The sequence below is a fragment of the Danio rerio genome, chromosome 10, assembly GCF_049306965.1.
Source record: "Danio rerio strain Tuebingen ecotype United States chromosome 10, GRCz12tu, whole genome shotgun sequence".
In the NCBI taxonomy this organism is placed as follows: Eukaryota; Metazoa; Chordata; class Actinopteri; order Cypriniformes; family Danionidae; genus Danio; species Danio rerio.
In genome coordinates, this window is record NC_133185.1 from 10,198,095 (window position 1) to 10,215,263 (window position 17,169).

Genomic DNA, 17,169 nt, shown 5'->3' on the forward strand with positions numbered 1-17,169 from the left:
TTTATATAAATGCATTCGTGGCAAATAAATTGTATTTATTTATAAAACATGAATAATTCTGGATTTTTCCAAACTTTGGATCAGTACAAATAGCAAAAATTATGAATCTGTTAAACAGCAAGGGGTGAATAATCACCACATAAATGCACAGTTTGCCTGCTATGTGTTTTTATGAACAGATGATGTCGCCAAAGTCCTTATCAATAACATTGTGCTTTTTTTTCTGGAATGAAAACGGAAAAGTGATTGAGTGATTGAATGGTAAAAGGGCGACAGTATGAGTAATCTGAGGGTGAGTAATCTGTGTGATCTTAAGTGCAAAGTGATTTTTTTTCTTCATAAAACTCATTTATTGAGTTCCACACACCATAACATAAATAAATGATAATATGATAATATTTTAAATAAAATGATAAAATATGTAAAATAAAACAAGATTATGAATAAAACATTTTAATGTAATGAACTCATAAACAATAAATAAATAAAATAAACATAAATAAAAGTGTGATTAGAATTTTTTTATCTAATCTCAAATAAAATTAAAACTAAAAATGATTACAATTAATCACATTTTATTAAAACAAATAAGTATACATAAATAATAAAGGCAAATAAGAACGCAATAGTATAACTAAAAACTAAATAGGCTTATTATGAAAGCATTTTTGTGGCTTATTTAGAATATTAATTTTCCCCAAAATATAAACAGTTTCTTTATTCAAGTAACTACATAGATGCCATTTACACAATAAAATGGGAAAATTTGCATGAAATTGACCAACTTTTGAAGGCTTACAGCATCTAAAAGACTTAAATGCCATAGTTATGCCATGTTCTACAGTATAAAAGGCATCTTTTTGATTTAAATTTTTAAAAATTACTTAATTGAAAGTGTCTTCATCAGAAGTGAGCATTACAGTAACAAAAGATCCCTTTTTAGTAAACGTATTCTTTCATTAAGCAAAATAAGAAGTGCTTTTTTGTATAATGAATACAAACCATTGTTGACCATTTTTATAAATCTACCGATTAATCCAATAAGCAACATGTTGTATAAATTATTAGACCAAAGACAAGATGAAAGAATAGACATGATCCACAAAGCAGAATCATCTCTGTCTCTTTAAAATACATGCAGCCTACGCCTCGAAAAGCGGCTTGTTCCGGCTTTGCCCCTTTACATCTTTCTCCTTGCCCCCTACATGAAAATAGTACCTTCTATATTCATAAACAACAATATCCTCTGTGATATTCTGTTGACACTCCGCACTGTTTCATTGTGTAACCGAGTCGTTTTCAATTTAAAGATGCTCATCTGGGGCTGAAACGAGGATGCGAGTGTCCGCGGCGGAGTGATATTTGCTCTGGATCTCATTGCTGAACGGAGCTTTCTAATTGCGAATCCTACTATGGTCATGGATTGGATGATGAATATTAATCAGGCAATCAGCAGGTTGCTTGGTAACTTTGTAGAGTATGATGTAAAGCTAGGATTGTAGAGAATGTGTACATATACAAATTTTATGCTTAGATAAAATTTATTTTGAGGTAAAAATGGCATTGTTGTTGCACATGCTGCCCTCAGTAAACATTTCTACATTCACTTTCTTTTCAGCTTAGTCCCTTTATTATTCTGGGGTCGCCACAGTGGAAGAAACCGACAATTAATCCAGCACAAATATTACACAGCAGATGCCCATCCACCCAACACTGGGAAACACCCACACACATACGCTATTCAATTCACCTGTACTGCTGCATGTCTTTGAACTGTGGGGAACACGGAGCAGCCGGAGAAAACCTATGTAAACAGAGGGAGTACATGCAAACTCCACACAGAAATGACCCAGCACGACCAGCAACCTTCTTGCTGTGAGGCGGATGTGCTATCCATACCACTGTGCTGCCCTCAGTAACCTTTGGGTCAAATTAAGATATTTATGATTTTAATAAACACTCTAAAAAATGCTGGGTTGATAACAACCCAATTTGGGTTATTTTGGTAACCCAGCGCTGGGTAAAAAAGGGACAAAGATATAGCACACACACACACACACACACACACACACACACACACACACACACACACACACACACACACACACAATAAAAAGCAAATATACTGTATATGTAATATAAATAGGCCTAAATAAAATACAATACAAAAATAAAAAGGCATTGACTTTCTAGAGGCAGCATAATTCATTTGAAAATATGTATTTAAAACTATTTAAAAAAAATTATATATATATATATATATATATATATATATATATATATATATATATATATATATATATATATATATATATATATATATATATATATATATATATATATATATATATATGCTTACCCATTTTTATTATTATTATAAATGGGTTTAAAAATAGACGATAAAACATATTTGGAAAACATTTGCTTTGTAATAAGTTGGATAATTTAAAAATTCTATACTCATTATAGTAGAACAATGTATTTATTTTTTTACATTTTAATTTGATTTAATTCAATTTGGTTAATTATTCATTCATTAATTTTCTTTTTTATGCTTAGTCCCTTTATAAATCTAGGGTTGCCACAGCAGAATGAACCGCCAACTTATCCAGCATATTTTATTAACATGTTTTAATCTATTTATTTATCTATCTATCTATCTATCTATCTATCTATCTATCTATCTATCTATCTATCTATCTAGAACATGGAAACTCCACACAGAAATGCCAACTGGCCCAACCGCGGCTCGAACCAGCAACCTTCTTGCTTTGGGGCGATTCTGCGCCACCGTTATTGCGCCACCGTAATGCCTCTGTTTGCATATTCATTTATTAAAATTATTTATAAGATTTTTTTATGTGGCCTATTACATTTCCACATCTTTTTTAGCCTTCAGTCATGTCATTTTTTTTGAGTTGTAGTAACATTCCATGATTCATTTCACGGCAGACATGACGACATGTCACAAAGTGAAGTGCAAAGAAATGTATTTCCCCAACTCTAAATGAGGGGACTGTGCTCGTGAATATGCATTAGCAGCGCTGACGTCGCGCTGTTGTCCTCCAATGGCAGACCCCTGTCTTCTGAATATTAAGTAAGAACACTTCGCCATAGTAGTTTTGCTATATTCGCTGACGCTCATGGGAGTGTACCTGCTCATGCTGAACATGTCGCGCTGTCAGGGAATGCGCTCTCAAATCTCTGGAAATTGCACACATGATTTAATGTGATGTCTGGTCGGAATAAAAAGACGGCAAAAATTCGGGAAAAAACAAGTTCGGCATTGCTGTGAATAAAAGACTGCGATGAAGAAACTGGTGTTGATGGCGAAGTGCAAATAAACTATGGACGGTTATGATGAGACGCTGTTTCGTCTGCGGTAAGTGCAAGACGCGCGACTTTGACAGTTTATTATTGGGAAGTAGCATTGAGGATCGCTGCTGCTGTGGCGCGCGCTGCTTTCAAGATGTGCGCGAAATGATTACGCAACATCATCCCTATAATAAATACAATGATTTTCCAAACTTTTTTTCTCGCTGAAAACAAATAGTTACCCAATGCATGTGCAACAGCATGTCGCGTTGGTTTAAGTTCATTGCACAGCTGCGTAATTACGCGAATTTTCCTTTGGAGTAATGTGCATTGCATATTTTATTACACCTTATTAGTCTTTTGATTGTAGTGTTTAATTGAATGTTTGCTCAAAGAAAACAATCAGTCGTCAATAGCTTCCCTGTTAGTTTAGAATACCTGGTTATTGCTGATGTAAGAAGAGAAAGTTCTGAATAAGTTTACGGGTGGACGGCCTGTCGGTAAAGTTGCACAACAACATCAAGCATAATTCGCGCTCAATCAGACTTCCGCGTCCAATCGATTGTACCACGTTTCGCTCATTTGATTCACCCAAAGCATTAGGTAATTGATTTTTTTTCATAATTTCCACGATCACGATGCTGACGTTTCTACACATTTTAACAAAATATTATAGAAAACACAGTATTTTAGGATGATAAACTCAAAAGTAGCCAAGTTTCAGTTTCATTATCACTACAAAGAGCACACATTTTCTGTTGTTGTCCTTAAAGGGGTTTTTATACCGAAACCTTTCTTAGAAAATGCATAATTAGAAATATGAAAACATACTCTACTTTTTAAATTAGCTAATGCAGTTTTAGGTTACTTGACAAGACATTTACAGTACTGTATATGTTCATTTGCATGCATAATCAAAATGGCAAGCAGCATAAAACAGCTGCTTTGAAGGACTCTTTTTTATTTTTAAAGATAATTATTTATAGTTTTATTGATTCTTTCTTTGGCTGATCTTAAATATTTGTGGAAACCTTCCTTTCAATTTTTAAAGTGATAATTCACCAAAAAAAAAAATAAATAAATAAAAAAAAATCAACAAAAGGGATATTCTGTAGATCGTTGGAAACCATCGTTGACAGGAACAACAACACAAATATTGAAGTCGATGGCTGCTGCTATCTGACATTCTTGTTAGTTTTCAACAGAAGAAAGAAAGTCAGACAGGTTTGGAACAAGTGCAGGAAGTCTAAATATTAACAGAATTGTAATTTTCATGAATGAACCATGCATTTAAAACATTGCTCACACTAAGATAAAAAGGGTTCTTTCAAGAACTTTTCACCAGATGTTATTTGGTAAAGTTTTTATGAGTGAAGTTCATGACCAATATTTTGCGCACCATATTTTGCCATTGCAACTTTATGGAGCTTGTTCTCAGGCATGAGGTGAAACTGTACATGTGTTTAGATGTATGAAGGCAGAGGAGGTGTCTGGGGTAACAAGGACATGATGTTCCAACTTTGGGGTCACACTGACCTAAAGATACACTCACGCACATTTGCACCCATTACCCCTCAGCATTCCTAGGGGTCAGGTTCTGGGTATGTCAGTTTACTGAAGCAAGCGCTTTCCATGAAACACAAGGGACTATCCATCAGTGGAGCCAATAGCAAATATTCCTAAAGCAATAGTTTATCTAAAAAAAATTAATTCTACAATATATCTACTATGCAAGTCAATGGCTACTTTTAATCAGAATATCTTAAGAAACTCATAAAAGTTAGTACCAGAATTTAAATGTTTGGTGAACTATCCCTGTTGGATGACATGCGGGTTGAAGCAAGTATAAATCTAAATATTTATTACGATAGCTATATACACTTCAATGAGGTATTTGAAGTCCAACAGTATGTATTTTCAGTTGTGCTGAATTTTAAACTCATAGCCAAACTGTAAATGAACCAGATTTAGATTAGTAAACAATGTTACAAACAATTTCCTGTTTTAAAGTTCTTCTCATTTCTGCACCCCCTGCGTCACATGGACACAAAACAGTGTTAAGTGGTTTCCTGTTTATCATTGTGAACTGATCTTTCGTATTTCTGAGGTTTGCATTATGTTCCAAATGCGTGCTGGCTTCAAGCAGACCTATTTTTAGCATGTATTATTTCAAAGCGCATTGTATCGTCACAGCTGCGTCATTAACAACACATCTAAACAAATTGTAAATACTGTACTATGGGCTGTTTGTACTGTAACTGTACAATCCTAAAGTAATCCTGTATTTATTATTAGGGAAAGTAAAAACAATGAAAGTACCCAACTCCCAAACTATAACTCACGAGTAGCCACTCGCGTGACTGGTGTGAGTGGGTGGGCGTGTAAAAGACAGATTTTCCTCGAGCAGATGCTCCCGTGACCGTGAATCACTGAATCACGCCCCGAAACCCACCACCGCAACTTTCGTCTGTCCCCACGAACACGTTTTGTCACGCGCTTGGACTCCGCGACATTAAATATTAATATAGCGTGGAAATATGACTCGCGCGAGCAGAATCGAGTTACTCTGTGGATGTTTCACTCGCACGGTTACTTACACGGTGGGTATAATTTCATACATTAATATGTGCGCTATGGCTGCCTGTCTATTTCGGATGTATCTTTCTTCAGCGTGTTCCTAGTTAAAATGGCTCATTTAACTCTTTAGAACATTTAAAAAATAATATTGAATTTAGTTTGAATATTTAGGCTATTTTGTTTACTTTTAGGCTATTTTGTTTATTATTTTTGCTTAATATTTATTTACATAATGCAATGTTATTCTACCCAACACCTTTTATAATGTTTTTAAATTTTACTTACTAAGCTGTGTTTACATTATTCTAGAATAAAATTGGCTGTTTTTCTTCTTTGCTTTTGACCGTGTTAAGAAATAAATGTACTACAGTAAAAAGAAAGAAGAAACCACATGGCCCCCCAGGCATGAGCCTGTCTTGACAAATGATTGATTCTCAACAGCAGTCGGGGCCCTTGTGTAATTTTGCATGGCATGGTGCTTCTGTCAGGGCATGAAGTGTCTGTGAGCTTTTCCTGGAGGATCAGACATCAGCCAATGGGGGGTCGTTCAGCAGGTGTTAGTACAGCAGCTGAAGCTGTGTGTAGTAGTATAGTAGGGGAATGAATGGTTTCTTTTACCCCTGTAATTTAACACTTTCCGACAATAGCCTTTGGTGAGGATAAAGTCCATTTTATATCTCTCACTCTCTGACTTTCCTTTTTGCCTAGGGTTTGTGAAATATGTTTAATGTGGTGTGGCTGTTTGTAAATCACTCTTATCAGCTCCACCTTCTGTCCTGCCGGAAGTCCCTGAAGAGCAGCAGAGTTCAGAAACAAACAGGCGGATCTGGAGGAAAAGCAGAGGGAGGGTTTGAGTGAATGGAGATGTGAGGAACATGAATGAGTGCAAAATGGTTTATTCTTGGAGCTGGAGCTGAGAAGTGATGGGAGCGTGAATGATGTCAAGTGGAAAATGAGAGATTATTTTATATAAATATATATATATATATATATATATATATATATATATATATATATATATATATATATATATATATATATATATATATATAAACTAAAAACTAAAGGGGGGCTAATAATTCTGACTTCAACTGTATGTATGTATATATATATATATATATATATATATATATATATATATATATATATATATATATATATATATATATATATATACATACAACAGTTCTGTCTGGATCTCGAATCGGATTGGCTGATAGCCGTGATATCTTTAAGTATTACTCCGCCCACATACAGCCAGCAACAAGCAGACGTTACAGTTTGACAAATATTACTGCTGTTACACAACAAATTATACCTTTCAGGTTTTTTCAGTCGAGAATGTAGCTGTTCATATTGCAACTATGCAGTTTATTTGCAAGAATAGTGCCTATTTTAAAATATTTACAATTTCTGACAGCTTGTCGGCGGCAGTTGACGTTGTCTACCCACAAGATGGCACCAGAACCACATAATAAGCCCTTGCTGAGTGTGTTCTCTTGAGCACGAATTAAAAAGCTGAAAAACGAAAGCCTCGTTGTTTTTAAGGTGGACTGGATAGAGTCAATAAGAAGCTGCGAATAAGAAGCTGGATTCAGCCTTGTCCCTCCTTATCGCAAACCCAACAGCAGTCTGGTGAGAAATCTCTGTGGACGGATGGCATTTCATGTCACGTTCAGCTTTATAATCCTAAAATGTGAGCAAAATTTGCTGTTTTGTCATCACCTTAAGGGGGTCACACACCAGAAGCACCGCTTCACATTACGCTATAGAGAATCATTCAAATACTAGCTGATGTTAGTAACGGTTAATTAGTTACAGCTTCTGCTGTTCTGACATTAGCTGCAGATGTAAATGAATGGCGGAAGAAAGTAGTTCCTTTTTTTTACAAGATTGTGCCATCAAACTGTTGTATAAATGCAAAATCACACTCATAGCAGTATGCCTTGGCTGTATATCAGCACTGGTGGGGTTTTTAATATACATATACATATTAAAGGGGATAACAATTTATTTGTTTGGCTTTAATTCTAGCCGAAATAAAACAAATAAGACTTCCTCCAGAAGAAAAAATATTATCAGACATATAATTTCTAATAAAAATAAAAAATCTAAAATTAAATGTAATCTATAATAATCCCTAAACCTAACATAACTGTAAATTATTCCCAAAAACTGAGCGGATTTATAGCTTGATAAAAATGATGTAGAAGCACACAGCCCTAACTGTTAGCCTTACCTTAACATGAATTAAAAGTATCCCTTAAAGCTGATTGGCTGATTGAAATGTTGTTTCAGCATCAACATGTTTTTTTAGGAGCATCTCCTACTTAGTGAAATCCCACTAACCTTACTGGGTACTAGGATGTTCTGTATGGTTAATAACTGGCACTACCTTTTCAGAAACCCACAAAAGTTTCACATGTACAATCGCATATTAAGATTATATGTGAAATGTACACCTTATCATGTTAAACTCATAATCATGTTTCCACGTATCCAGCCAGATATGTACATACAGTATGTGATCACACGAGTTTCACGTTTACACTTATTTTTACATGATTTTGTCTAGTGATTGTGCATGTGATTTTGTAGATAAAGATTGCAATAAACGTATGCAGTAATAAATATGTAGTTACACATTTTTTCATCAACTAGTACTAAAAAAAAATATTTGATATTTATTCTCAATTAGTTTTTTCTTTTTACATATTCAATATTTTTTCCAATAAAAGTTTAAATACAAATAATTATATGTAGGTCTTTGGCTATTTTTTCATTTATTCACTTAACTCAAAGATCAGATGTTTAACTGTTCTGTTTTTAGAAATATTAATGGCATTTATATTAAATCTATATTAGTTTAATCGAATCAGTAATGAATAATTAAATGAAAAACAACGCTATTTATTTTTTTATTTTTTTGTAAAGTTTAAGTAATTACCAAAATAATTAGAGAAAATGTTTTTACCATTGTTGTCAACTTAACACATTTCTAATGAAAAGACCTCTCTTAATATTGCCATAGAACATTAAACATGTACACTTACTCAGAAATCTGCCCAACATGCCTTATGGCCTGCATAAGCACTGTGTTAAAGGTTATTGTCTGATTTATCAGTAAGGAACATGTTCATAATTTTTGGACCAAGTCGTGGGTTACATGAAAAAACAACAGTTTAACCTATGTAGTATGATTCATAAACAAATGACTTTTAAAATGTATTGCCTGATTGGGCAGCGATGTAGAAAAATTCACCTGCCTTTGTTTTCAGACACAGCCAATGTAACCCAGTATCTTCTTGTGTTCTCAGGTGTGTTTAAGGCACCAGGGCGTGGAAGCATGCGATCTACCTGAGCGAGATTGTTCCACCTGTAGGTCACAGGATGCCGGTGCAGGCAGCTCAATGGACCGAGTTTCTATCCTGCCCTATCTGCTATAATGAGTTTGATGCCTGCAGCCACAAGCCCATCAGCCTGGGCTGCTCGCACACCGTCTGCAAGACCTGCCTCCACAAACTGCACCGCAAGGCCTGTCCTTTTGACCAGACGGCTATCAGCACTGACATTGATGTGCTGCCTGTCAACTGTGCCCTCCTGCAGCTGGTGGGGGCGCCGGTGAGTGGGGCATGCTGGGAGATTGACATTATTGCCTTTGAGTCTTTGTTTTGGTCAGGACATCCAAAAAGCCTATCTAGCTTGTGAAGCTTAAAATGCTATTTTCTATTGATTCGGTGTCTTAATCACGCATAACATTTTACAAGACATGCAATGTAATTACATAAAAAGTAATCTAACAATGAAAAAGGAGGAACAGTTCCAAATAAAAAAAGGAGACAGAATAACAAATGTTGTTTTGATTAAAAATCAGGGTTATACCATCAAATATACATTTACATTTACATTTAGTCATTTAGCAGACGCTTTTATCCAAAGCGACTAATCTATATATACAGGTGCTGTTCATATAATTAGAATAACTTCAAAAAGTTGATTTGTTGACACAAGGAATGTGCCAGCTAAAGCCCATGTCTTGCATACGTCAGTGCGAAGTTGTTTTTTGAAGCACTGACTCCAGCTGCAGTCCTCTCATTGTGATTTTCCCACATATTTTTTTTTATGTTTTTTTGTTTTTACAATTTTCTCCAGGGTGCGGTTATCCCTTTTGCTTTTACACCTTTTTTCTACCACATATTTTGCTTCACTTTGCCTCTCTATTAACGTGCTTGTACACAGAGCTCTGTGACCAGCCAGCCTCTTTTGCCATGACCTTTTGTGTCTTTTCCTCCTTGTGCAAGGTGTCAGTGGTCATTTTTGCTGTCAAATCAGCCATCTTCCCCATGATTGTGTAGCCTACAGTACTAGACCGAGACTTTTTAAAGGCCTTTGCAGGTGTTTTAGGCTAATTTTCTGATAAGAGTGTGGCACAAGGTGTCTTCAATACTGAATCTTTTCACAATGTTCTAATTTTCTAAGATTTTGGAGTTTTCATTAGCTGTCATCAAAATCTTCAGAATTAAAATGAATAAACACTTGAAATATATCAGTCTGGGTGGAATAAATGTGTACTTAAGGGCTACTCAATAATTATCTACCTTCCTGCGAAGTTCAGCTCCAACCTTGATCAAACAGACTTGAATCAATTAAATAGGGCCTGAACAGCACTTGATAATTCCTGGCAGGTGTTGTTTGTTATGGGTTGCAACTGAAATCTGCTGCAATGTAGATCTCCCAGAACAGGGTTGAGCACCCCAGTATATATTTGACAAGTTTCACTTCTTGAATGGAATTAGTAAAATAAATATATATGAGCAATATCACATGATTAGCAGTGCGATATGGCTGTATATCGGGACTAGTAAAAGGCATGCGTTGCGTCCCACTAGTGACGATAAACAGCCATATTGCACTGCTACAAGTGTGATATTGCGTGTATTTTATTATGTGTATGAGGATCATCAGGACTGCAGAAACCGTTGCTACTCCACAAACGTCACTTTAGATCTAGTATCTGAATGATTCTCTAGCGCAATGTCTAAAGTTATGACAAAACAGTTGATTTGCTCACATTTTAAGATTATAAGGCTGAACACCATGAAATGCCATCAGTCTAGAGACATTTCACAGTATTTTTCTGTTGCAATCAGGATTTCACAATAATTAACCCCAAAAAAGCCAAAGCAATGCAGTCACTACCAGATTACCCTGCTGAAAAATCGTGCTTAAACCAGCCGAGGCTGGTTGGCTGGTTTTAGCTGGTCGACCAGCCTGGTTTAAGAGGGGTTTTAGCCATTTCCAGGCTGGTTTCCAGCTATTTCCACCCTGGTCCTAACTGGTCAGGCTGGGAGATAACCAGCTAAAACCAGCTTGACCAGCCTAGCCAAGTTAGGAGTCCAGCCAAAACCAGCTATATCCAGCTTAAACCAGGCTGGTCAAGCTGGTTTTAGCTGGATTTGGCTGGTCATTTTCCAGCCTGACTAGCTAAGACCAGGCTGGAAATGGCTGGAAACCAGCCTGTAAATGGCCAAAACTCCTCTTAAACCAGGCTGGTCGACCAGCTAAAACCAGCCAACCAGCCTAGGCTGGTTTAAGCTGGATTTTTCAGCAGGGTACTGTTGTACACTGTTGTACTGTTGTACATGTGCAGGCATTTCTTCTTTCTTTCAGTTTATCGAGCTAGTCTGCAGTAGAGAAAACAGGAGACTCATTAGAAAAAAATGATAGCCGACCAAAAAGTAACTCAGCGTTATACAAAGAGTAGCCAACACAAAATACACACACTCCTAATATGTTAGTCCCATCTCACACTCAATACACTACAATTACTATGATATACATTCAGCACTACAACATACAAAAGAAAGCGATCAACTTAGAATGTCACTTACCAGTTTTATAATGGTTTGATCAGCTATAGTTTTTAATTTTACGTTGAGTTTTTCTCCTCTAAGAGATGATGGATTATAATGCGGCCTCTGTCGCCATCTTTTGGATGGACAATGTCAACCATCTTTGCTCTGCTCAATGACAGGCTGTTGGATGCTGACATGCTGTATTTTATACATATTTTAATTATAAAAGTTTAAAATAGGCATTATCCTTATAAATTAACTGCATAGTTGCAATCTAAACAACTACATTGTTGCCTAAAAAGCCTCAGAAGTACATTATGTTGTCCAACAGCTGCAATATTTGTCAAACTGTAGTGAGTTTATTGATCTGCTGTCACTCTATGTGGGCGGAGTAATACACAGGGGTGAGGAGGCTGTACGAGTGCTAATATTATAGGAATAACACACAGCTATCAGCCAACTAGACAGAACTGTTGTATAAATATACATTATTTTAATACTTTATTATTTAAAAATATTTAGTACTGTCATATATATAGTGTAAAAGTAGTGGTGTAATATGTAATACTTTTACATCAATTACATTACATGTTAAATATAAATTTATGACATAATAGGATATCACATAAAAACACATACATCTATACTATTAGCATGCGTGCACCATTTAAAAATACAATAAAAAAATGTAAGACTGCAAATAACCACATGATTGTAAGGGTTAGGCACCATTTTACATATTTCTTCAAACAGGTAATGGTCACTAATGGTGAACAGTGATGTCATAATGCCACATTAAAAATCAGCTTCATATCTTCCAACGTTTTTTTGTTTTCCATTTTATTTCTGCAGGTTCCTGAGGGAGAGGTTGTGAGTGTGGGCAATGCTGAAGACACGAGACATTATGAAGTGTGCAGGATGTGTGTGGAGGAGCTGGCGCTGTACCTCAAACCAGTCAGTGGAGGAAAAGGTGAGCTTGTGAAGACAGAAACGCAGGTGGATCAACATTTGATGCTTTGAGTGCTGCATTTTTGTTTAGGTTTGTGGCACAGTGAGCTCCGATTAGAATAGAGCAACATTTCCTGTTGTTCAGCGGTTGCTTGTGTTTAATCTGCATATGGTTGGAGAAACCCGCGTCGGTGAGAAAAACAAAAAACTGAAACTCCATGACCATTTTAACAACAAAAGTAATCATGCACATATCTTATGTGAAATAAATGCTATAAAAATAAAGGTAGCCATTTGCAATATACAAAAAATACAAACAAAAGAAAATAAATAACAATACCACACTCATAGCACTGATGTGTCTGAATATCAGCACTTTTGTGATTTTGCTTGTAGGTAAGGCAAGGCAAGGCAAGTTTATTTATATAGCACATTTCATACACAGTGACAATTCAAAGTGCTTTACATAAACAGGAATAAAAAAGACAAGTTTAGGAACATAAAATGCAGACAATAAAAATTATTAAAAACAGATAAAAACAAATTAAAATGAGTTAAAATAGGTTATAAAAGAATGAAAAAGAAAATGAAAAACATAATAGTGCAATCTGTCGGACGTAGCACAGTGCTCATACAGTAAAGGCACAGCTAAACAGATGTGTTTTCAGTCTTGATTTGAACATGCCTAATGTTGGTGCACATCTGATAATTTCTCGAAGCTGATTCCAGCAGCGAGGGGCATAGTGGCTGAAGGCAGATTCACCCTGCTTTGACTGAACCCTTGGAATTTCTAGTTTATATGATCCTAAAGATCTGAGTGATCTGTTGGGTTTGTATTCAGTGAGCATATCTGTAATGTATTGAGGTCCTAGGCCATTTAGTGATTTATAGACCAGTAATAATACTTTAAAATCTATTCTGAATGTAACTGGCAGCCAGTGTAAAGACCTGAGGACAGGTGTGATGTGCTCTGATTTCCTGCTTCTGGTCAGAATTCTGGCCGCAGCGTTCTGGATGAGCTGCAACTGCCTGACTGTCTTTTTGGGAGGAGGCCGTTACAGTAATCCACCCTGCTGCTGATAAAAGCATGAACAAGTTTCTCTAAGTCTTCACTGGACACAAAGCATCTGATTCTTGCAATATTTTTGAGATGATAGTATGCTGATTTACTGACTGCTTTGACATGACTATTGAAACTCAGATCTGACTCCTATTGTCACACCAAGATTCTTGACCTTATTTTTTGTCGTTTGACCTTTAGAGCCAAGGTACGCATTCACCTTGAGAACCTCGTCTCTTTTCCCAAATGCAATGACTTCAGTTTTCTCTTTGTTTAACTGAAGAAAGTTTTGGCACATCCAATTGTTAATTTCATCAATGCACTGGTAGAGCGTGTCAATGGGGCTGTAGTCATTGGGCAGTAAGGCTAAGTAGATCTGAGTGTCATCAGCATAGCTGTGGTAGGAGATTTGGTTCTTTAGGTAGACCCAACAGTGCTGATATAAATTCATAACAAACTGCTACAAGTCTAATAATGCAGTTATACAAAAGTTCTGTAAGTATTACTCACTGCATCTGGTAATTCAAAACTATTAACCTCATAAATGCTATGTCTTATTAATAAATAACTAGTTTGAATGTTAACTAGGGAAAGCAATGTATCCTTTAAGCACTGCTTATGATGCAAAAAATCTCCCCCAAAAAGTGCTACTGTACAATTTACTGTTTTGGCACTTCTGAAAGTGGAAACTGAAATAAATGCATACTGCACTATTTGTACCGAACCTTACCACTCAGTGGAAATGAGTTATTAGAGTTCTGATCGCTAGAATATCTCAAAGCCCTCAGCCAATCGGATTTAAGAACTGCATTTTCATACATTATTGCATGTCAGTTGCTAGTGGTACTTATTACTTCGTGAATAATGTTCCGCTGGCTGCCGTGTGGACTTTGAGAATGGCTCTTTGCAGGCCAATAAAACACTTGTTCTCCATGAGCAGTAAAGCTTCAGGCCACTCATGTCCTCAGCTGGGTGAGTGGAAAAGTCTGTTTCAGTACTCAATTGACTGTTTTATTGGAGTAATAATAAAAGTTACTCCTCACAGTGAACTGGTGGGGCGCTGAAGCTCTTAAACTGCTCATTGAAGACTTTGAGCTCATAACAGTATTCCTCCACCAAACCTCCACTATTATCTGCTCTGTGATCATAAAAAGACTTATGGGACTTTAACCCTCAGGATGTTTATCAGCTCATGGAGATCAGATCAGTTGTTGAATAGATATGGCATATTAGTGGTATTATAAGCCCTGCCCAAGAACAATAACTTAAACAAGCAATCAATGGCAATGTTCTGTTTATTGTATTCATTTCCTGCTGTTTTGTAATCTGTCACATTAAATGACCTAGCTCTTTAAGATGGCTGGATAATATGATTTTTTTTTCTTTTTTAAATATTTCCCAAATTATGTTTAGCAGAGCAAGGAAATTTTCACAGTATGTCTGATAATATTTTTTCTTCTGGAGAAAGTCTTATTTGTTTTATTTCAGCTAATGGTTTTTAATATTTTAAAAACATTTTAAGGTCAATATTATTAGCCCCTTTAAGCTATATATTTTTTTGATAGTCTACAGAACAAATCATCATTATACAATAACTTGCCTAATTACCCTAACCTGCCTAGTTAACCTAATTAACCTAGTTAAGCCTTGTAATGTCACTTTAAGCTGTATAGAAGTGTCTTGAAAGATATCTAGTTGAATATTATCATATTCATATGAACATTATAAAAAAAAAAATCAGTTCTTAAAAATGAGTTATTAAAACTAATATGTTTAGAAATGTTGAAAAAATCTGCTCTCCGTTAAACAGAAATTGGGGGAAAAATAAACAAGGGGGCTAATAATTCTGTATATAATAAAAGTTTAATAGATATCTTAGAAATTTATATAAAACAATGATAAAATTATTTTCATTTAGTGCATCTCTGAAATAGAATAGCAATAACTAATGTATTTAAAAACAAGGATTATTTGACTAAATATATATTTCTTAAACTATAAACAGCAGTGTCACCTTTTTTTTGACTACTTTATGCCAAACAATGACAATACAGTTTTATGTTTGATTAAAAAGAATGTATTCTGTAAATTCCTACTTTTTTGAACTGCTGATGACAATTCCTTTCACAGCTTTTTTGTTTAAATATCACAAGATATCACAATACATGTTTACATTTTACATCAATGTTAGCAAACCTTAATAGAAGTTAAATGATTTCAAATAAAACATAAAGCCAAGAGCACATTCTTAGAAACCCAGTGAATTTTTGAACATTATTGCACATCTGTATACAGTATATTTATATACACACAAACATTCACATACATATTTAATATACTGTTAAAAAAGTTGATTCAATTTTCAAATACCATTTTCTTCCAGGGTCTTTTTTTTCTCATTCTGTACTGAATTTTATTAATAAACGGTATGCCCAATAAATTAAAATACTTAAACACGTGTATAGTGTTGTCTAAAAATGAATAGAACTATGTCTGTAAACCTTGGTACTTTTTTATTATTTCATGCCAAAATGCTCTAAATTACAAATTTTTTTAAATTAGATTTTAAAACAAACACATACTGTAACTATAAATTATGAATCCAAAGAAACTGAGAATTGTCTAGTGGTGTTTTTAATTAGTTTTATACCTATATATATATATATATATATATATATATATATATATATATATATATATATATATATATATATATAAGTGTCTGTGTGTGTGTGTATGTTGTTCTGTCCCGCACAGGTGTAATGTCGGCGAGTTCGAGTGCTCTCAGTCGGCCCATGCAGAGGAAGCTGGTGACGCTGGTGAACTGTCAGCTGGTGGAGGAAGAGGGCCGCGTGCGGGCGGTGCGGGCCTGCAGGTCTCTGGGTGAACGAACCGTCACTGAGCTCATCCTGCAGCACCAGAACCCACAGCAGCTCTCTGCAAACCTGTGGGCTGCAGTAAGGGCACGCGGGTGCCAGTTCCTTGGGCCTGGTGGGTTTCTTTATGTTAATTTTGACTTATTGTTTGTTATTTTAGCATATTTTGGGCTATTTGCAACTTTGGAAAAGTAGCTCTACTTCTGAATAAATACAGAAATATAAATACGAAGGAAAAAAATGGATTGAGAATTTAATACTTAATAATAAGTAACAAAAGACTAATATGAATAATAATGGAGTATTTAATTAAAATTCTATTATAAATTAGTAAATTAGATTAATAAAAGTTCAGATTAAATGAATAACAAATTAGACTAATATAAGTATTTATATTTAAATATATATTATAAATACAGTAATATAAGGAGACAAGTGACAATACCCTCAAGAAATTTCAAGGTCTCATACTTGAGAGCCGGGAGAATGGAAGGAGGGCCTGGAATTTAACAGTAGAGGTTGGTTGTAGGGGGTTTGC

At 35.2% G+C, this 17,169-nt stretch overlaps 1 protein-coding gene across 3 annotated transcripts in view; it reads left to right on the forward strand.

Moving 5' to 3' along the window:
- Positions 1 to 3,157: 3,157 nt before the first annotated feature.
- rc3h2 (ring finger and CCCH-type domains 2) overlaps positions 3,158 to 17,169 on the forward strand; it is a 64,171-nt gene continuing 50,159 nt past the window's right edge. Inside the window, exons 1-5 of one of the 3 annotated variants that reach the window (XM_073914458.1) lie at positions 5,739 to 5,915; positions 7,313 to 7,527; positions 9,210 to 9,513; positions 12,600 to 12,717; positions 16,513 to 16,746. In XM_073914458.1, coding sequence (XP_073770559.1) covers positions 9,283 to 9,513; positions 12,600 to 12,717; positions 16,513 to 16,746 — 583 coding nt within the window. In that variant the 5' untranslated portion in view covers positions 5,739 to 5,915; positions 7,313 to 7,527; positions 9,210 to 9,282. Of the gene's footprint in view, positions 3,383 to 5,738; positions 5,916 to 7,312; positions 7,528 to 9,209; positions 9,514 to 12,599; positions 12,718 to 16,512; positions 16,747 to 17,169 lie in introns of those variants that run through there. The other 2 variants (XM_683221.9, XM_017358009.4) reach the window with 2 other exon arrangements.